This window comes from Rhinichthys klamathensis, unplaced genomic scaffold, assembly GCF_029890125.1.
Source record: "Rhinichthys klamathensis goyatoka isolate OS25496 unplaced genomic scaffold, OSU_Roscu_1.1 h1tg000053l_1, whole genome shotgun sequence".
Taxonomy (NCBI): Eukaryota; Metazoa; Chordata; class Actinopteri; order Cypriniformes; family Leuciscidae; genus Rhinichthys; species Rhinichthys klamathensis.
In genome coordinates, this window is record NW_026606598.1 from 4036385 (window position 1) to 4057754 (window position 21370).

A 21370-nucleotide genomic window follows, 5' to 3' on the forward strand; every position below is an offset into this window, starting at 1 on the left:
TATATTTCTGGAAGTTTATTCTGCAGTAATAGTTTAAGTTGCCAAGTCATTTTTAAGCCTATTAAAACAATCATTTCAATGATAGTAAATTGGTTTTATACAGACTTTGAATGACTCTGGATTTTTAGATCATATTCAGAATCTGTCATAGCTGACCAGGTTTCGGCTTCCGCACTTGAGAGAACTACTTGAGTGAATTTTGTGGGGAGACATGGTATCAGTTTTGATGCCTATTGATGGCATACATGCACACATCAGTAACCTGCACACACCATCAGGTTATGCAAATGAAATTCATACTTGCTACACCAGTTCACTATGATACCATGAGATAAGGGTGACTCCACACTGGTGGTCTGTTCCGAAGAAAACATGCAAATACTTTCATCAAAGAGCATAAACATTGCCCTGCTATCTAGACATAGATTCTGAATTTTTGAGACACTGGTCAGTGTTGTATACTGAGTTGTTGTGTGTTTATTGAGTATTTTTTAGACCTGTAAAGCACTTTGGTCAACTTGTGTTTTTTTTTTTTTTTTTTTTAGCTAAATGGTATATAACACACACTTGTATTTAAAATAGGATCACCCTTTATTTTAAGGTGTCCTTGTTACAGTGCAAGTACTGAGTGATATTAATTAACAACATGCACTTACTATATAATTAGGGTTGGGGTTTGGTTTAGAGTTAGTTGCATGAAATAATGCATAATTCCCTGTTATTACTAGAGTAAGTACATGTAACATATGTAACAAGGACACTGTATATATATATGTTACATTTGTCCTGTTGGATTGCTCTTTTTATTACTGTAAAATGTTCCAAGTGTTTAATTCACGTGTCATCCGTCTCCACAGACGTCCACCACCGTGTGGGTGCGTATAATTGATGAAAATGACAACGCACCTGAGTTTCCGGAGGAAGAGTATGTGACGGAGCTCAGAGAGGGGCCAAACACTGTAGGAGCCATCATCGCCACAGTTACAGCCATCGACCCTGACGAAGGTCTCAACGGAACCATCCGTTATGCCGTCTCCAGGGGCAACCTGGCCCAGACGTTCCAGATCAATAGCATAACGGTGAGTGACAGACAGGAAACAAGGACTGGTTTAGATACTCTGATGTGTTTGCGCTGTTTGTATTTTTTCATTCTTAGAAATTCTTAGAAAACCTTGAAAATGTCAGGGAATTTTTATAACTTTATTTTAAAAAAGTTACTGTTTGAAATGCAAGAAATATATATATATTTATTTTTTACCTCAGGTCCACCTAACCCAATCTTAATGGTCTGAATAGAAAGTTCAAAAGAACAGCATTTATTTTAAATAGAAATATTTTATAACATTATAAATGTCTGTCATTTTTGATTAATTTAATGCATCCTTGCTAAATAAAAACATTTTAAAACAAAAAAAAGTTGATATGTCACAAAATGACACTTGTTTTCTGAGAATGATCCTCTGTTAATTGTGTGTTTGTGTGTGTTCACAGGGTCAGATTGTTGTCTTTAAGGAACTGGATTATGAGATCAGTAACGGTCACTATGTGCTGACGGTCACAGCCACAGACCAGTGTCCTATACCTCAGTTTAGACTGACCTCTAGCACCACAGTGAGTTCACGTCTGCTACTCTTACAATCCTCACGATTCCTTTATATCACTCTCACACACTGTCCTGTACCGCAGGTCCTGGTGAATGTGGTAGATGTGAACGATAACGCACCCATCTTCCCGAGTTCATTCGAAGGTCCGTTTGATATCCCAGAGGGTCAGCCGGGCCCACGTGTCTGGACCGTTAGAGCCACGGATGCCGACTCTGGGTCCAATGGAAAAGTGGAGTACAGCATCACCGCAGGGGACCTGAAAAGTGTGTGTGATGGACAGCTGATTCAGATCCAATCAGAAAAAGTATTAGTGTTGATATTTCTTGTGTTTTTTGTCTGCAGTAAAAATGTTTTTATTCCTTTCTTTCTGTCTCTCCTTATCCCAGATGAGTTTGTAGTTTCTTCAGTTGAGGGAGAGTTGAGAGTGAGGAGAGATGTAGAGCTGGACAGAGAAACTATCGCCTATTACAACATCACCATTACTGCCAAAGATCTGGGAACGCCAGCGCTCAGCGCTACGGTACGCACCCACACACACATCTGTTTATATTCTTCTACTACGCACAAAAATATGAACTTATGGTAAAGGACATACTTTTGATTATTTGGAAAGGCAATATGCCTATTGGGACACAATAAATCGTCTTGACACCACAAACTACTTTGCATTTGTGTTTGTAGTTCATCAAACTAAATTCATTATTACTTTAGTTTGATCTTCATCATTTAAAAACGGCGTCTTTGGCCATTAAGGCTGAATGATTGATCTAAATCAAACTAAAATCGCAATTAGTGCAATAATCAAAACTCAAAAGCTATGATGCGTGTTTTAGAGTTAATCACAGCTCTGAAGTTAGATTGTTTAATGTTTAAAAGTTGATAAATTAAAACTGTTTGTGCTGTAAAATAAAATAATTGATTATATTATTTTTATAAATACTTTTTATATTAATATTAATAATTATATTTCTGTTTTTATATTTTTAATAATTATTATTTTATAGTCATATTGACATATAATCACAAACTTCTTGGCCAAATAGTGCATCCCTACAAACGATCACAGCAAACCTGGAGCTTTTAACACTATCACAGTTTTTATCAGAAAAATCACAATTTGATTTTTTCCCTGAAATTGTGCCATCTGCTATTTTCTTTTCCATTCTTCACCATAGTTAAAAACATTGAAAGGAAATCCTCATCTGTTGGCAATATTAGTCCAAAGTAGGCAATGTTACATAATATTACTTATTACATATTACATAACGCATGCACAGATACACAAAATCAACAGGAAAATTCTAATCTTGCATCATTTTTAGTATGGTTTATATTTGAATTAGTAAGCAGTGAATCGCTTACACATTTCCCATAAGTCATGTGGTGGTTTTGTTTTTCTGTATCAGGTGACAGTGGGCATTCAGGTGTTGGACATTAATGATAACGACCCCGTCCTGCTCAACTTACCGTATAACACCAGCGTGAGCGAGGGAGCAGCGATTTACACCTCCATCACTCAAGTGCGGGCGCAAGACTCTGACAACGGCCGCAACGCTCTCCTCACATACAGCATCACTGCCGGCAACACTGATGGAGCGTTCTACATTAATGAGACGGTAAGAGACAGAGGGATACGGGACAAAAACAGCCTAGGGAAAGAATAAGACAAGGAAATAGTAATGTAATAGTGAACACTGAAAATGTGTTCTCTCCTCCAGTCAGGTGTGCTTCAGGTGAACAGGCCACTGGATAGAGAGAGAGTGGCTGAATACAGACTCACCATCACCGTCAAAGACAACCCAGACAACCCTCGCATCGCACGCAGGGTAAATAACATGACACAACACAGCATGTCCGGCTAAATATATGTTTCACAGACTGTGTGAATATCACGATCAGGTGAACACTGCAATGAGATTTTTCACTCTGCTCAGGACTCCGATTTGTTGGTAGTTGCCGTGCTGGATGTGAATGACAACAGGCCCATCTTCACCCAGACCAGCTACAGGGGCGAAATCAGTGAAAACTCACTCAACGGTACCAAATGTTCTCGCTAACCACCATTATTAGGGTGTGTTCACATTGGCATTTTAACATCAAACCTAAAGATACCGAAACTAGGTTATGGTTAATATGTTCACAACCTGATTGGTCGGCTTTTTTTACGTATATTTCGATGGAACTTACCGAACATCCAAAACAATGCTGTGTGCTGGGATAAATGTGCTCGTTGTATGTGCCCACCTACATATTTGACCAGCTGAGAACTCGTGAAGAGATTATAAAATGTCAAAAACAGCGGCAGGAGACGTGGTTCTGACGCCTGTACCGAACTGTATTTCGGCAACATCATGACTATGATGAGAAAAAACAGGTATGCTTGAGCATTCTGCCCTTTTTAAGGTCTCATCTTGTGACATCTTGTCCCATTTTTGGTTGGTTTACATGTCTTTGGTCCGTGCTGCGTTCATATTTCATTCGAACCGCACCAGAGTCCGTTTGGAAGTGGACCGAGACTCATCTTTCAGTGGTTTCGGTCCGCTTGTTTGGTGCACACCAGGGTTCAGATGGCAGCGTTCACACTTATTCAAATGAACCGCACTAACACAGCAATCGCACCAGGGTTCGTTTAAATGCCAAGTGTGAACACACTCTAACCGTACGTTCACACCGCCGCCGGCGAGAGCGGCAAAATTCGCTCTCGCTGCCCTGTCAGCGACGCCGTGGAAAGATTCGTGGACGCTCTGATGCTCTGACGTAGATCGAATGCTTGGTCTTTTTTTAAAACTTTATTTAAAGGGGCCGCGAAGCAAACAAGCATGTCGATCGTTATGTTTGCAGAAAATGTATCGATGGAAAGAACTTAATTATAGTGACATGTTTGCTAACGAAATAAACAAATTAAAAGCCATTTGTTTGGTGTGGCTTTTGTGTTCATGGTTAAATGCTATTCTAATTTGCATTCCCGCTGAAAAACAAGCGTTCTAGCACCAATATCTTGCCTATAAATAGTGTTGCGCGCCTTCTTATGAAATTCAAATGATCAACCTCTCCTCTATTTTGCTTGGGAACTAATGTGGTCGGAACCTTTGTTACTTGACTGCGTTCTCTGGAATCCTCTCAAACGGAGCACATCTACATTCCGATTGGTTGCCGCCGAACCGCGTCATAGCTCATTTCCCTAAAGTTGAGCTGATTTCAACTTCTTCTCGCCGCTCCTCGCCGCTCTCACCGTCCAAGACGCGCCGCGCCGCCCTCGCCGGAGCTCGCCGCCGGCTCTCATTGAAAATGAATGACTTCCGGCCACTTTGACGCTCTCGCCGCCGGCGGTGTGAACGCACAGTTAGGAATGAAAGATTGTGTAGGGATTGTCCCTTCAAAGAAAGTGAAGAAGAAGCTTTTTTTTTTCATTAATGATAAATTGACTTCAAAAGCAGCTCTACAGAAGATAATAGTGTCATCATCCAGCTCAAGTCAGTTCAAGTTTAGTTCTCATCAGATAATGTCAGTGCAGTCAAATCAATAATATTTGACTAATATAACAGACTGAGAGGAAGTAAATACAAGATGAACAGGGGTCATGACTTATGAATCATCATCACCTCCCTCTCTCTGTCTGCATGTCCATCAGGCACCACAGTGTTGATTCTGAACGGCCCTGTTCTAGCAGAGGACAGAGACATTGGGGTGAATGCAGTGGTGAGGTATCGTCTCCTGGGAGCCAGAGTGGACCTCTTCTCGATAGACTCCCTCACAGGTCAGAAGTTCAGCACAGATGTTATGGGTTATGTTCATTTTGTTTTGTTTTTGTTAATATAGTCCACTGGTTTCATTGGTTTCACCTATAATATGATCATTTTTGCAAAGGTGATCTTTAAATAAAGTTGTTGGGTTTTTTTTACAATTATTCAAAGGTCTTACATTGAATTCCCTTCATGGCAAAGGCCAAATGGCCAAAATGGCAAATAAAGTTCTTGATTCTTTAACATGCAGATACTTTTATTTCTGTGGTGTCAGATATACATGATAACAGTCCTCACACCCACAGAGTTTCTCGTAATCAAGCACCCCACCCACTTGTGACACATTTTCTTTCCCACCCCCTCTCTCTCTGTCTCTAGGGGTGGTATCAGTGCGTGGGGGTGCTGTTCTGGACCGGGAGGCTTTCTCTGTGCCGCGGGTGGAGCTGTTTCTGCTCGGGGAGGATGTGGGAGGTTTAAACAGCAGCGTTCCACTCACAATCACTATCCTCGACATAAACGACAACCCACCTGTCTTCAATCCATCCAGTTTCACTGTACACCTGCCAGAGAACAGCCCCACAGGTGAGAGAAACAGTATAAACTGATGGAGCTGGATTAACTGGTGGAGGAACTAGTTTAATCTGGTTTGTTGGTCCCATTTGCAGTATAATGGGAGTGGGAGTGTGTGTGATTGTTATTATAATAGTAAATGAATTTATATTTATTTATAGTATTAATAACGGTAAAACTTAAATAAAATGAAAAAGATCCCATTAAACAAATATTTAAAATATAGGCTAATGTCTTTATGTTGTTTCTATGTTTTTTTAATGTTAGGTGTGATTAATCGTGATTTAATTACAGAATAACGTTTGATTAATTAGTTAATTTGTTTTAATAGATTGACAGTACCGTACTAAAAATTACTAAAACTTTAAATTAAATAAAAGAGTCTCTAAAAATATAAAAACAAGTTCAAAATATTAATAAATAGTATAATTGTATATTAATAATACTAAAGTAACAATAAATAAATATCAGTGTCCTATTGATTTTATATTCAGTAGTTATATATTCAGTGTATATATAAATATAAATAAATATATACATACAGTAGTCAACATTTAAAGTGGATCAAAACCTTTCTACAAAGTTATACATGAATTTTGAACAATACCCGTTCTTGTCTTAGGACAACTTTGATGAACTTTTTTGATCCACTTCAAATGTTGACTACTGTATATATATGCATACACACACACACACACATACATACTATTGTGTTAAAGGTATGTTATGTGGCGTTGTGTGTATTTTCAGGTGTGGTAGTAACGCAGCTCTCGGCGAGTGACGCTGACGCTGGCTCCAACGGTTGGTTGCAGTATCGGTTAGACACCGGCGCTCAAGACCGCTTCATCGTTGACGCTCTCTCTGGTGCGGTTCTGGTCGGCAATGCTACACTGGACCGAGAGGAACGTAGCTCGTACCGGCTGGTTGTCATAGCAACTGACCGAGGGACGCCCTCTCTCTCCGGGACGGCGACATTGTCTGTTGTTCTAGATGACATCAACGACTCACGTCCTCGTTTCATACGCCCTGTGCAGACGATCAGCGTCAACGAGTCAACTCCACCTGGAGAGGTTGTAGCTACGCTCGCCGCCGAGGACCCTGATCTACGACCCCGCCTGGAGTATTACATCATCTCTGTGGAAGCAAAGGATGATGGGAATAATCCAGTGGGTGGGCTGCAGCAGTCGTTTGGGATTGACTTTCACACAGGTGAACCACATTATAAGACATCTTTGTTGCATAAGTTGCACTTTCAGCCCTCTGAGATGTCACATACTGTATAACTCTTCTTCTGGAATTCAGCAACTAAACACTCTACATTTTTATTAATAATCTATTTTCTATGGATAAAATGAACTCTGCTGTGCTCTGTTTTTTCAATATTTGTGTCCATCTTCTCAGGGGCTGTGTTTGTACGAAACCCCTTGAACCGAGAGCTGGTTGCCACTTTTGAGATCATCGTTTCAGTGCATGACAACGCCAGTGATGTTATTGACATGTCAGTCAGTGTACCTAACGGTAAGAAAGATCTTTCTGCCTACTTTATTCTTTCTGTCTTTCTCTCTTTCCTGTTTTCTACTGTTGTTCATCTATTGAAACCTTTCCTCCATTTAAGAATAGTTATAATGCAAACTTTTTCGTTCTTGCTCCTATTGAAAGAACCAGCATGTGTTCAATCGGGACGACATGTCCCCACCAGTCTAAAGTTAACCAGTTTTGCCAGAAAATCCATGCTGGTAACTGCACCAGTTTGTCAGGTTTTTCTTCCAATGGTTTCCATCGCCTAGACCAGCACTAAACCAACCTGCGGATAATATTTGCTGTTTATCAAACTCATTTAAATTGTATTTCTCTCCACAGCCAAATTGACCATCAACGTGCTGGATGTGAATGACAACGCTCCTCGTTTTCGCCCTTTCGGGGTGGCGAACTTCTCCGAGAGGATTCTGGAGGGTGCTGTGGCTGGTACCACACTGCTGTCAGTGACGGCTGTTGATCCTGATAAAGGACCCAATGGACAGATCATCTACCAGCTCCTGCACCTGCCCCGTGGAGACTACATTAGACTTGAAGACCCATCTACAGGTTTCACATTTGCATTTCTGCAACATTTCTATTGATCAATCAGTGTTCTGACCCTAAACTCTCAAAGATTGAAATTTGAAATTTTATGAAACACCTTGCTGATTTAATTCCACCTCTAAACTATATCACGGATGTCTTTCGATATCACCATCCACAGGTAAAATTGTGGCCAATCGGACGGTAGATTATGAACAAGTGCAGTGGTTGAACTTCACGGTGCGTGCTCAGGACTTTGGCTCACCTCCTCGCTTCGCTGAACTTCCTGTCTATCTGCGCATCGTTGATGTCAACGACAACAACCCAGTCTTTCAACAACCTTTATATCAGGTACATCAGCACAGACCAAAGAATCAGGCTACTACTTCCCAGTTGCATTCAGGAAGCATTATAATAACTCCTACAGTGAGGTCAAACAGTCTGAGACTTTAGTGAAAATGCTTCTGTGTTGCTTTTTGAGAACTTTTTGATTACTAATTATATTATGAATTGTTAGTATTAAGTATGACCAATGTCACTGATTTGCTAGACCTAGAAATAGTGCAGAAAAGGCTTATTCTGCATTTTATGTCATGCTTCATAGTTTTTAAAAATGGTATTTTAAATCTTTTCAATATTGTTTTAGACTTTAGGACCCCACTGTATTTAAAAACTATGTTAAAATATTTTTGTGTAAAAAAAAAAAAGAGTAAGCACAACTGTTTTCATCATTGATAATAATAAGAAATGTTTCTTGATCAGCAAATCAGTCATCCGAATGATTTCTGATCATGTATCACTGCTGCTGAAAATTCAGCATATAAAATAAAATATATTAAAATTGAAAACAGTTATTTTTAATAGTTTCACATTTTTGATCAAATAAATGCAACCTTGGTGAGCATACAATAAGACACTTTTAAACCAAAGTGTTTGTGTATGTGTGTACAGAAGTCCATTTTTGAGGATGTTGCACTCGGCACCATTATTGTGAGCGTGAGTGCGACAGATGCAGACTCCGGCCTGTTTTCTATCATTGAATACGGGCTAGTGGATGGAGAGGGCAGGTTTGGCATCACACCCACTACGGTAAGTGTGTTGGTGTGAAAACAAAGCAAAGACAAAAAGAAATGACATAATGTTTTAAATTCAATATTGATGTCCTTTGTTATCAGGGTGACATCTACGTCCTATCTGCCCTGGACAGAGAGACCAAAGACCGCTACACTCTCACAGCCTATGCCAGAGACAACCCTGGCGGCAGCCCCAACAACCGCAGAGAAAACTCCGTCCAGGTGTGGATGAGCTCCAAAAAATAGGAAATTCAGCCCATTTGATTGCATCTAAAATCATTTGAATGCACTTCACATCACAATTATGACTTCCAAACACGAAAATAGAAACTTGATTCTGGCTAGATCTAGATCTGGCTCATTCAGACACAACCTGATGAACCCGTGTCATCCTCTCAGTATGGAATCAACATTCAAACAACCTGCAAACTGCAAATACCAGTTGACCACAGGCACATAAAATAAAAACCAAACATGGATAAAATGATTTGAGCAAGAGAGGCCGTGACGCAGACTAGGCGGAGTGCACTTCACTTCCAGTTCCTGTTTAAGAAGGATATGAAGAGAGCATCAGCTGTGCAAATGAAGTTTCACAAGACGTGAAGACCGTGGGTTGGCCGAGCGTTCAGCCCACACTTCCTCTATTCACTCTGATGGTACAAGGAAGTGGGAAGTATAGAAGCAAAACAAGCAGAAAATTAAAATACCATCAGCTGGTGCAAAGTACAATACAAACATTGCATAATACTTAGGAATTATTTAAAGCACAAAATGCAAGTATAATGCACCAAATCGGCCTTGGTCAGTCCAGGTGGCCAGTAACTTTTTGGGAACTGCATCATCATTATTTATCACATTATGTTTGAAATCAAAATGTTGGTTTGCTGTATCCCCAACCAGTGTTTAGAGATCAAACATGTTTGCATTTTTTGCACAGAAAGTTTCAGTTTCATTTGTGCAAAAAGTATCTGAGGTCAGCTCACTCATGCATAACATTTGTGTTTTGGTACTCCATCTTTAACACCTCTGTATCAGATCTCTGAACTTATGTTTCTGTATCTCTCAGGTGCAGCTGACAGTGATGGATGTAAATGACTTCCGTCCACGTTTCTCAGAGAGAGTCTTCACCACTAGTGTGTTTGAGAACGAGCCGGTTGGGACGTCGGTGATCACACTAAAGGCCACTGACCTCGATGAGGGCGAGAATGCATTACTTACCTACAGTCTACAGGGCCCTGGAGCGGGTACAACACACACTGGCATACAGAAATATACACACATGGGTTGCGCAATTGGCTCTCTTTTAATTAATGAGCTAGAGTTTGCTCACCGGATGTTGAAATGGAACTGGAACTGGAATTGGAATGACAGAACGAGGAATTTAACACATTAGTCTAAGACTTCAACCTGAGCAAGAGTAGATCACTTCTTAGATGTTCCACCACCAAGACACATAAAATGATCAAATTACAGTGTTCCTTCTTGTTTTCTACCTTGATAACAAAGCAATTCAAATTCATGAAATGAATGGGAAAGTAAAGTCTGTACAGTACAACTACAGCGTTTGATATTGTTGCTGATGTCTCTTCCTCTCTCTTTTACAGATGCGTTCTCTCTGGATCCTGACACTGGGCTGATTCGCTCCCTGCGGTTACTGCAGAGTTTTGAGAGGTTTAATCTGACTATGGTGGCGACCGATCATGGCAGACCTCCCCTCTGGGGCACCGCCAGTCTTCAGATCACTGTCATAGATGTCAATGATAACAGGCCTGTCTTTGTGCGGCCTGCCAATGGCACTATCATGCATATACTAGAGGTGTGTAACAGTGAAAAAACAATCACTCATTTTTTTTATTACTGAAGCATATTGTCATTTCATTATGTTTCCATCCACCTGTTTTTATTCAAATTTTGGGATATTGCATAAAAAAACGTATGGAAACGGCAAGGTGTGCAAAATTCTAAAAATGCGCATAAAAAACGTATGCGCTCAAATGAGGCGGATACATTTTTTTTCTAAGAAGACATGCACAGAAACTATAATGGAAACACGTTTACTGAATAAATCCCTTGATGCGCAACAAAAAGCTTACGTGGCTTTGCCTCAACAGAGGATGTGATTGGATAATTGGATAAATGTATAATTTAATTACACAGCATCTCAAATTCTGGTTTGATTATTCTGAAATGCCTGAGCCAAAGTCTTTCATCCGAATGATTTGGTATAATGACCTCTCAGAAGAGTCTCACACGATCGCGCTCCCAAACACCAGGCATCCGAACGCAAGATAAAATGACGCCGTTTATTGAGTTTCGTCTGTACGCTCTGAGACGCAAGTCATTTCTGATGTAGGAAAAAAGAGCAACAGTGGCTTCCACCGATTGCAGCAACTTTCATTTTTATTACAGATATTTTGCGCCAATTTCCCAGGAAGTGACAGATTTGTTCTCTTGAATACATGCTTTATTCGCAAATGTTTTATGTGATATTCCAATTTTGTGCATAAGTTAAATTTGCGACTTTGGATGGAAACAGTATTGTAATTCAAGGCAGGATTCCTCACTCATCTTACAAAGTACAACTCAACCACTTTGATGTGTCCTCAGCTATTCCTTCTTTTGGCTTCGTCATTGTCTTTCTCGCATCCCAGGGTGCATCATAGGAATATACTTCACATCTGACACCCAGACTGAAAAGATCATGTTGCTAAAAAGAGTGTGTCAAATTTAATAGTGAAGGGCAGGCCTTTTTTTTCCCCCTGAGCCCAAGTGATGAAAACAACCCCAGTATCTCAGAGGTGTTAGCCATAGTGTCTTAGCAGATAGTATTTTGAGTGCAATCTTCAAAACAATCTTTAAAACTGTGGTGCCTCCGAAATAGCATACTGTCTAAGTAGATACTACATTTGAATTTGAATTAGAATTTTACACACTCCAGAATCTCGGAAACCACTGTTTTTTGAATACTATGTATTTGGATGCTCTTTTGGTACATTGTTTTTCGCATACTACATAGTAGGTAAGTATTCAATTTCAGGTGCAGCGTTGGATTAGACTGAAAGGTACTAAACAGACCTTTTTATGCATCAAAAAAATAATAATTAAGAGATTCCCTGCTTGTGATTTAACCAAAATTTATACAGGGATGAGTTCTCACTGTTTAATACTTTGACCCAAATCTGTCACGTGGAGGTCTGCCGTATTTGATGCCCCATATCTGGATTGTGAGAGATTGGATGACCTTTATTTGGCATCATGTATGAGTGAGTATTATCTTGTGTATGTGGATGCAGGAACAGCCTCCTGGACTGGTGGTGTATGAAGTGTTCGCCACAGACGAGGATGAGGGGGTGAATGGAGAGGTCCGCTACAACTTCCTTCAGACTGGAGCCGGAAACAGAGACTGGGAGAACTTCCATATTGATGCAGTGACAGGAGTGATCACCACTGCGGTTAAACTGGACAGAGAGAAACAAGCACTGTACAGCGTGAGTCTTTCTTTTTAAACAAGGCCACTGAAAAAGATGCACTTTAATGACAAAATTCAGGACACAATTCAAAATAAAAGATAAATGAACACTGGTCATAAATGGTACAATAACTATTTAAATCTCTGTATTTTGTGTGTAGCTTGTTGTAGTGGCGTTTGACCTTGGACAGCCAGTCCCATATGAGACCATGCAGCCGCTACAGGTGGCTCTGTCTGACATCGATGACAATGAACCCGTCTTCCTTAAACCTCCGGTACTGTTTTGATGACTGTTTTTTTTTTTTTTTTTTTTTTTTTTCAAAGATCACATATATTACTCTATTTTTAAGTACAGACTGTAGGCCAGTTTAGGTGCAGTAAGCGATTTCTAAGAAATTCTGTTGAAAGCAGATCAGACCGAGCACCACAACACACTTGTAGCCAATCAGCAGTAGGGGGCATGCCCACTCATGATGGGGGAGGAGAGAGAGTGAGCAAGAGGAAAGACTGTAGAAAGAGAGATGGCTGAGAGACATTACAAAAGAGAAAAGGTCAGAGGAATATCACTGGAAAAAGAAGGTTTATGATCAGGCTTTAGGACCCGTGTTAATATTAGAAAAGCGCTGGAGAGACCTAAGCGGGAAGACCTGAAAATGGATGCAGAGATTGCGTTGCTTCTGCTCCATACGTGAGTAACATTGGTTTTGGTGTTTCACAGGACCAAGATATGCTGTTGTTGTAATGTTAGCTGTAGTAACAGGGCAGTTTTGAGGGTCACTGTCTGTCTGGAGCGGGTGTGCTGCTGGCGACTAACAACTAACTCTTGCTCTTGTGTACTGTATGTTCAGTTTTTGTTCTTCCTTATCGTTCGTTCATCATCTTTGCTTTATTTTTCACGTAGCCTTATTTTGCTTCACTTCAGCTATGATAAAGACACATCCACTCTTGCATTGTATTTTGGGGTGGAGGGGTGTGTTTGTTTCAAATATCTACAGTTTCTCAGTTATTGCTTACTGCACCTTAAAGAACTTTTGCATTATGAAATGTGATGGTTGGAAATTTTCACACCACTTATTGCTTAAGTCTTGACTTCTGTGTGTTGCGTGTATTTCAGAGAGGAAGTTTGCCGTTTCAGTCTCTGTCGGTGCCGGAGCACTCGTCTCCTGGGACTGTTGTGGGTAATGTGACGGGTGCAGTCGATGCAGACGAGGGCTCTAATGCTATCGTCTACTATTTCATCGCAGGTGCGGACACAACGTTAAAGCACAAAAATGAACCCCTGTAGATGCACGTGCATCATTATACCATGCTTATCCAATGTTAGGCTCCATTCAGCCAGTGGAAAAGAAGTTTGTCCTTTATTTACTTATGAGTAATTTTGGATCATCTGCACTGCCTAAAGTAATGCACAGTAATCTCTCTGCCGAACATATTAATGAAAGAATGTACATGAAGGTCAGTGAACCTAGGTCTCACACAAACACTTTCAATTAACTACTGGAGGTCAAGACTCTTTCTTCATAGAGCATTTCCGCCTGCAGCTTCCAATGAATTCCTCAGTTTGCACAATGTCATTGCATCAGCAGAAGATGCTGAAATTCAGATTTCTGAGAAACTTCACTTGTAAACTTAGCAAAACAATGACTATGGTCAAAATAGAACACTAACCTACTACTTTTACTATGTCTGCAGTATATAGTATTTATGCCATGTACAGTATGCAAAGATCTGTATGCATTGGATACTCAGATGAACTACTGTAGTACATTTGTTAAACTATGTGCAATACAATAAAGCTTACTGTGCTGAATACTATCCTTCAATCCAGTGTGCTTGACATGACCTTCCATTTAAGCATGATAAATGAACTGGACAAAATTATAACAATGATTTAATTTATTTATTAATTCATTATTTGATCAAACTCCCATTAAGATATTTTTGCACATTTGATAGTATAGCAAAAGCCTCTTCCTATTTAAAAGAATAGTAGGCCATGTGAAGTGTATACTGCACAGTATTCAGTGAGTAGTAAGGTAGTATTCACTTCATACACAGCCAGTGTAAACGTTCCATTAACTGCATTACTATATACTACATGTTTTTCTCTAGGAGGCGATACTGAAGGAAACTTTGTAATGAGTGTGGCCGGGGTTTTACGTGTCAAGAAAGATCTGGATCGGGAAGAAATTCCAATGTATTCCATAATCGTTAAAGCTTCCAGTAACCGAAGCTGGACTCTTCTGAGAAGTCAAAGGTCACAGCGGGCCCGGATACTTGACCCGAGCCGTGATCCCACATTACAGGAAGTAAGAATCTTCCTTGAGGACATCAACGACCAGTCTCCAAGATTCACAAAGCTGGAGTACACCGCAGGTAACAGATTTCTTTTTTTTGTGATAATATTTTAAAGTTTTTTTTTATAAAGTTTCTTTATTTAATTATTTTGATGTTAATAATTAATCTGTATGTATTATTTTATTTCAGTTTTCTGAGCACTGTTTGTAGGTTGACTTAAGTTTGGGCTTTCATTTATTTTGCATTAAATACTGTATTTTTATTATTATTATTATGGTAGCACTTTATTTTACAGTCCTGTTCCCCATGTACAGTCCTATTACCCAGTTATTGTAATAACTTAAAATCTCATTAAAAAGTAGCACAAATAATATTTGCATTTATTTAATATTATTGTTATTTTTATTGTTATATCAATTATATTTTAATAAATACTTCAAAATATATATTTTAATATAAACAACCCCTGGGACAATCCCTATGGTATGTCCTAATTTATATATCTAGTAAACGTGTGTATGTGAAAGCTTATTTGTCTCTCTCTCTCTACCAGGTGTGGCTGCAGATGCTAAAGTTGGCTCTGATCTGATCCGGGTTCAAGCGATTGATAATGACATCGGCAACAACAGTCTTGTTCTTTATCACATTCTGTCCATCCGCTACATCAAACTTCATTCCAATGACTCTGAAGACATGGGCAACGTCTTCATCATCGGTCGGTGTGCTCTACACATTCTTCACATGTCTGTTCAAATGAATGGCATTTATTGGTGTTAATTTTAGTGACTTTTCTTTCTTTTCAGGTGAGACTGATGGAATCATCCGTACATTTGACCTGTTCATGGCATATGATCCGGGCTATTTTGTGGTGGAGGTGCTGGCGAGAGATCTGGCAGGACACAGTGACGTGGCTCTGGTGGGCATTTACATTCTGAGAGATGACCAGCGGGTGAAAATCGTCATTAATGAGATACCGGAGCGTGTCCGGCTGTTTCAGGAGGAGTTTATAAACCTGCTCTCAAACATCACAGGAGCCATAGTCAACACTGATGACGTACAGGTAAATGTGTGTTTGTTCTGTCATTATTCATATTGTGATAAATAAGATTACTCGCCAATCTGTTCTAAGATCTCCTTTCATGGCCATGCAAATGAGTTAATTCAGATATTTCATTCCCATAGTTTCATGTGGATAAGAAGGGAAGAGTGAACTTTGCTCAAACTGATGTTCTGATTCATGTGGTCAACAAGCAGACAAACCGTATTCTGGATGTGGAAAAGTAAGAGTTATATACCAAACATGACCAATACATGTCAATTAGTTGTTTCTTGAACTTTGTCCCAGGGGTTGCTTCTTATTAAAATAACATTTCTTTTAAAAGCAATTAAATAAATGTTTTAAATATTATTTTGTTGCATGGTCACATTCAAATTTCTAGGAACTTTTTACCACAGCGTTAACTTTTTTTTAATGGTTTTAATGAGATTTTGAGGCTGTTATTAGATTTGAGTTTTTTTACTCTTGATCAAGATCCTGACTTTAATTTCTGCACTATGACAATCCATCATAAAAATATTGTTTATTGAATGTTCAAAACTTAGATAAACTAAACAAAAAGTAACAAATAAATGAATGTTTTGTTGTGTACTTCCATAGTAACATCCAAATACAGTGATGACTTCTTGCCTTGGAATAGTCTCATCCAAAGTTCCTTTGATCCATTGAGGACGATTGATTCACTGAATTGATTTATTGGTTTTCAGGGTGATTCAAATGATCGATGAGAACATGGAGCAGTTGAGGAATCTGTTTCGAAACTACAACGTTTTGGACGTTCAGCCTGCCGTGACTGCACGCGCACCTGATGACCTCACCACTTTACAGGTGTGTGTGTGTGTATTTGTATTCTGTGTATTTGCTGTATCAAGAATACATAATATCCAGAACGAACACCTCTTTATCTCTTCCAGATGGCCATCATCATCTTGGCAGTTTTACTCTTCCTTGCTGCCATGTTGTTTATCCTGATGAACTGGTATTACCGCACAGTGTGAGTATTTTAAGAACAGATTATGTCATGTATTACATTCTGAATGAACTGAGATTAGTCAGACCACTTGACACTTTTTAGAGAAGATGCATTAGATTCTCATAGAAAGAGGTACCACTTAAGATCCTGTTCTGCCACTTGTCATGTTCACTCACTTCCTTTTCAATGCATAACCAATGGTATCTGTGGTTCTATTATCAGCATTTAAGTGTTTTGCTTGTGTTTTAAATAGGCACAAAAGGAAGCTGAAGGCAATTGTTGCCGGCTCCACAGGTAAAATGCTGGGAATGTCCCATCCCTCCGATTGGAGGAAGCAGAGACTAATCCTCACACATGTTGAAGTTGGACAAACATGGCTTTGTGTTAGTGTTGTTGTTACTGTAATCTCTCTCTATCTGCAGGAAATCAGGGGTTGATGGATATTCTGGATATGCCCAACACTAACAAGTACACGTTTGAAGGGTGAGACAGCGATAGAAAGATGTTGGTGATGTGAGCCTTTTTGTATAGCCGCTTTTCCTACCATCAGGCCAAACCGTTCTCGTTGCTTAACCATTCCATTCCGCGCCGATCCGGTACAGCCATTACGGATATGGTTTCATTTTCCACTGTGGGGCTGATAACGGAGCTCTTTGGAATGTAATACAAATCCGTCAGTCTTTGCATTGGTGACACGAGAGTTTACAGATGGTATGAGAAGTAAATAGCGACTGCGTTATGGAGGAATTTTATAATTAACTATTAACTTATTTACTTCGCTTAAATAGCACTCTTGGCCTGCTACAGAGAAGTGACCGATCCTGAGTGGCGACGTCACTACACTCATTCTACCAGCACAGTTCAGCATGGTTAGACAACTGTGCTGAGTATTCCTGGCCGAGAACGGTTTGTAATCGTGTCATGCCATGTATTTGTGGAACTATAACTGGAACTGTTCCTTGCCATTCTTAAACCCTACAGTAGAAAAGCGACTTATATGTTAACAGGGCTCCAGACAGCTAAAATGGTCACATGTGTGACAAAACATAAAATACTCTTACTGTATGTGACAACATTCAAATATGTTAAAAAATAATGTGTTGGTTATCATCTGTATCACAATGCTTCTCTTTCTCTGTGTGTGTTTATAGAGCGAATCCTGTGTGGCTGGATCCTTTCTGCAGGAATCTGGAGTTAGCTGCACAGGCGGAGCATGAGGATGATCTTCCAGAAGACCTGAGTGACATCACTGACCTCTGGAACAGCCCGGCTCGCACACACGTAACTCACACACAGAAACACTGTCACAATCATGCCACATCACAACAACATAAACCTTCTCTTTGTAAAGTACGGAACTGATATCTTGAAATTGAGTCGAAATTGACATCTTGACTTTATAAGGTACTGAATATATTTCTTTTCTTCCATAGGGTACATTTGGACGTGAGCCTCAGGCCTCTAAACCAGAGGATGACAGATATCTACGAGCTGCTATTCAGGAGTATGACAACATTGCCAAACTAGGGCAAATCATGAGAGAGGGACCCATCAAGGTTAGAACACGCACTACAAATCTAACATGTAACTCAGGAGTTTCTGATAAAGCTGTTAAGGCTGGAGTACATAAACAAGGCCAACCAAATAAAATCTTTGATAGAAAACAGCATGAACAAACAGAAGATGGGATCATCATAGAGCCTCAGTGCTTTTTGAAGACTGATTCGTAGACACAAACTCATTCGATAACACATTTCAAATGCATTTTGAGTTTAGAATCACCATTTATGGTGTTATTTTGTCCAAAATAAGGCTGAGAGTGGGACCCTTAAACATAATGTGAAGTGAGATCATGTTCTTAATGAGTTAGGATTTAGTTCATAAGACACAACATGACCAATGCTGCCATCCAATCAGGGCTCGCTGCTCAATGTGGTTCTGGATGACTACCTGAGACTCAAAAAGCTGTTTGCTGCTCGTCTGGTCACCAAGTCAACAAGCCACGGTGACCAATCATCAGTCACAGAGGTGGGCGATGTGACAGGGTGCTGTATTTGCTCTTCCTCTACACCCCTCTTCCTCACTGCTGGCTGACTGTCTCCACCCTGTCCTATCAATAGAAACCCTGGGTTCTCCTGCTGTCCAGACAGAGAGATCTGTGTTCTCCACACTGAGTCATGTGACCCTGCTAATGTTTCCCAGGCTGTTTCACAGCCTGCTTACTTGCTCTTCACTGCTTCACTGATGTGTTTGCTGCTCTCACTTGGTGTTTCCGCTAAAACTGCTATAAAGTTGTGAGTTTTTCTGTTGTTAATATTTTTCTTCTTCTTCTTCTTCACCTCGTCTTGAATCCATTGTCTACCAATCTATAATTCCATGCATCAATCTATTATTTAATCCATATCATCATTTATCTATTGTATTATTGAATCAATTCTTCCTTCTATCCACCCATCATACATCCATTTAAACATCCATGCATCTGCTAATATAATAATTCCACGCATTCATCTACGATTGCATCTGTCCAAAATTCCACCCCACCATGCATGCATTAATTTCATTCATGCATCCATCCATTCAAAATTGCATCCATCATTCATTCTATCTTCCCATCATGCATCCATCCACCAATCCATTCAATCATCCATCATTCCATCCATGTTTTTCTATTTACCCATCATGTGTCCATCTAATAATTTATACCAATCAATAATCCCATGCATCTCTCTATGAATTCATCCATTCATCATTGTATCCATCATGCATCCATCCACCAATCTGTAAATTCATTCAATCATCTATCAACCCATTAATCCATGCGTTCATGTTTGCATCTATAATTTCATCACACCATGCTTGCATTCATCACTCTATTATTGCATCCCTCCATTCCTCATTTTATCCATCATTCCTTCCATCCACCTTTCATCCATCCATCCTTTTATCCATCCATCATATACATCTATCCATAATTCCATGCCACCATGCGTGCATTCATCACTCCATCATTGCATCATTTCATCCATCCATGTTGTCCTCTCTCAGCTGATCCAAAGTGACCTGGATGATGATGACGATGAGCGCATTGGTGTCGGGGGTCGAGGAACCCTTCGCTTCAAGCACAAGCTCCCGATCGAGCTCAGGGGTCCTGACGGGGTGCACGCGGTTCACGGCAGCACGGGCACGCTTTTGACCTCTGACCTCAACAGCCTGCCTGAAGACGACCAGCGGGCTCTGGCGCGCTCCCTCGAAGCCCTGCACGCAGACGGCGGACTGTATGCCGAACGCAACGCCCGAACAGAATCCGCAAAATCAACCCCGTTACACAGAAACAAGGGCAGCGACACTCTGTCCGAGAGTCCGTTAGAGATCACAGAATTATGACTAGCCGAGGCCTCGCTGGTCTGAGAAAACGACAGGGTGCACGCCACTCCTGGCTCTTTGGTTTCCTGAGGAGAGTTCAGGTTTGTAAGGGCCAGGTGTGAGGAGGTGTAGATGTGTGTGTAGACCGGGAACGACCTAAACAAGGGCAGTTTATCTTGTCAGGGCTATTCAAAGAGCAGTAAGACTTTAACCACACACACTCAAACTACACTGTGAGAAACGAATGCACTCTCAGACCAGTGGAAGGCCAAACACGGACACTAGGTTTTATTTAGTTACTTTTTCATATTTGAATGGGGCACCAGTGAATAACGTGGTGATGTTTGTATAATGAACAATTTGAACTGCTTATGAGAGTATATCTCTAGGGCTTTTCACATCACAATTAACCCGGGGTTAAGCAACATTTCACACTTGTAATTTGGACAAGTGTTTAACCGAAGCCAGAACAGGGTCAGCACTGTATATTGCAGTGGCAGGGGTATATAGTGTGAAACAGTGCAGTGATCGTAAGTATTGAGGAGTTTAGCCACAGACAACCAGTCTTAAATGAAATCATTCAAATATTCATGTTCTTCATATGGCCGCCGGAAGTATCTTTTTACACTGTTTAGTAGAAAAGTTGATATTTAAAAATGTTGAAGAGTGATGGTAGCTGGAGAGATTAAGAAACAGTATTATTTTATTAATTTTTAATGTTGTTTTTTTATTTCTGAAGACTTAAAGGTGAGGTGTTCAAGTTCACAAAGCAGAATGGCAAAAATGTTCACTGTTTTGATGCAGGCATCCCAAACAGTTCCCCTGTCTGCCATTGGTTGAGAAATGGTGCACGCTGTTGGCTGAGCTAATATTGCCTCGTCTTTTCAAGCGATCTAACCTACATATGGCTGACTGAATATCACTGGCTGCGTTTTAACTCCACTTTTAGACGTACACTCTTCCCCTCGGGGGAATCCCTGCAAGCATTTTGAAGTGCGTTCAACTGTCTAGTGGACGAGGGAAGTTTATTTGGACAGAACTTTGACCCCTCGATTTTGACCGAGGAAGCGAGTCTACTCAACATCAGGTAGATTCATAGACCACAATGCACCTTGATTGTGACGTCACAGCAGATCGCACTTAATTTACCCCCACC

At 40.2% G+C, this 21370-nt stretch overlaps 1 protein-coding gene across 3 annotated transcripts in view; it reads left to right on the forward strand.

Annotated features, from left to right (window-relative positions):
• cdh23 (cadherin-related 23) overlaps window positions 1–20883 on the forward strand; it is a 310447-nt gene extending 289564 nt beyond the window's left edge. The window contains exons 37-68 of one of the 3 annotated variants that reach the window (XM_056248246.1): window positions 858–1079; window positions 1492–1611; window positions 1687–1867; window positions 1991–2124; window positions 3011–3220; window positions 3323–3430; window positions 3539–3641; window positions 5236–5361; window positions 5726–5929; window positions 6668–7126; window positions 7319–7435; window positions 7778–8002; window positions 8160–8329; window positions 8930–9067; window positions 9154–9273; window positions 10118–10295; window positions 10656–10867; window positions 12345–12539; window positions 12682–12795; window positions 13635–13764; window positions 14633–14896; window positions 15372–15533; window positions 15622–15878; window positions 16001–16098; window positions 16583–16703; window positions 16790–16869; window positions 17102–17142; window positions 17271–17331; window positions 18000–18129; window positions 18282–18404; window positions 18766–18876; window positions 19897–20883. In XM_056248246.1, the coding sequence (XP_056104221.1) occupies window positions 858–1079; window positions 1492–1611; window positions 1687–1867; window positions 1991–2124; window positions 3011–3220; window positions 3323–3430; window positions 3539–3641; window positions 5236–5361; window positions 5726–5929; window positions 6668–7126; window positions 7319–7435; window positions 7778–8002; window positions 8160–8329; window positions 8930–9067; window positions 9154–9273; window positions 10118–10295; window positions 10656–10867; window positions 12345–12539; window positions 12682–12795; window positions 13635–13764; window positions 14633–14896; window positions 15372–15533; window positions 15622–15878; window positions 16001–16098; window positions 16583–16703; window positions 16790–16869; window positions 17102–17142; window positions 17271–17331; window positions 18000–18129; window positions 18282–18404; window positions 18766–18876; window positions 19897–20235 (5253 nt within the window). In that variant the 3' untranslated portion in view covers window positions 20236–20883. Of the gene's footprint in view, window positions 1–857; window positions 1080–1491; window positions 1612–1686; window positions 1868–1990; window positions 2125–3010; window positions 3221–3322; window positions 3431–3538; window positions 3642–5235; window positions 5362–5725; window positions 5930–6667; window positions 7127–7318; window positions 7436–7777; window positions 8003–8159; window positions 8330–8929; window positions 9068–9153; window positions 9274–10117; window positions 10296–10655; window positions 10868–12344; window positions 12540–12681; window positions 12796–13634; window positions 13765–14632; window positions 14897–15371; window positions 15534–15621; window positions 15879–16000; window positions 16099–16582; window positions 16704–16789; window positions 16870–17101; window positions 17143–17270; window positions 17332–17999; window positions 18130–18281; window positions 18405–18765; window positions 18877–19896 lie in introns of those variants that run through there. The other 2 variants (XM_056248247.1, XM_056248248.1) reach the window with 2 other exon arrangements.
• Window positions 20884–21370: the final 487 nt, after the last annotated feature.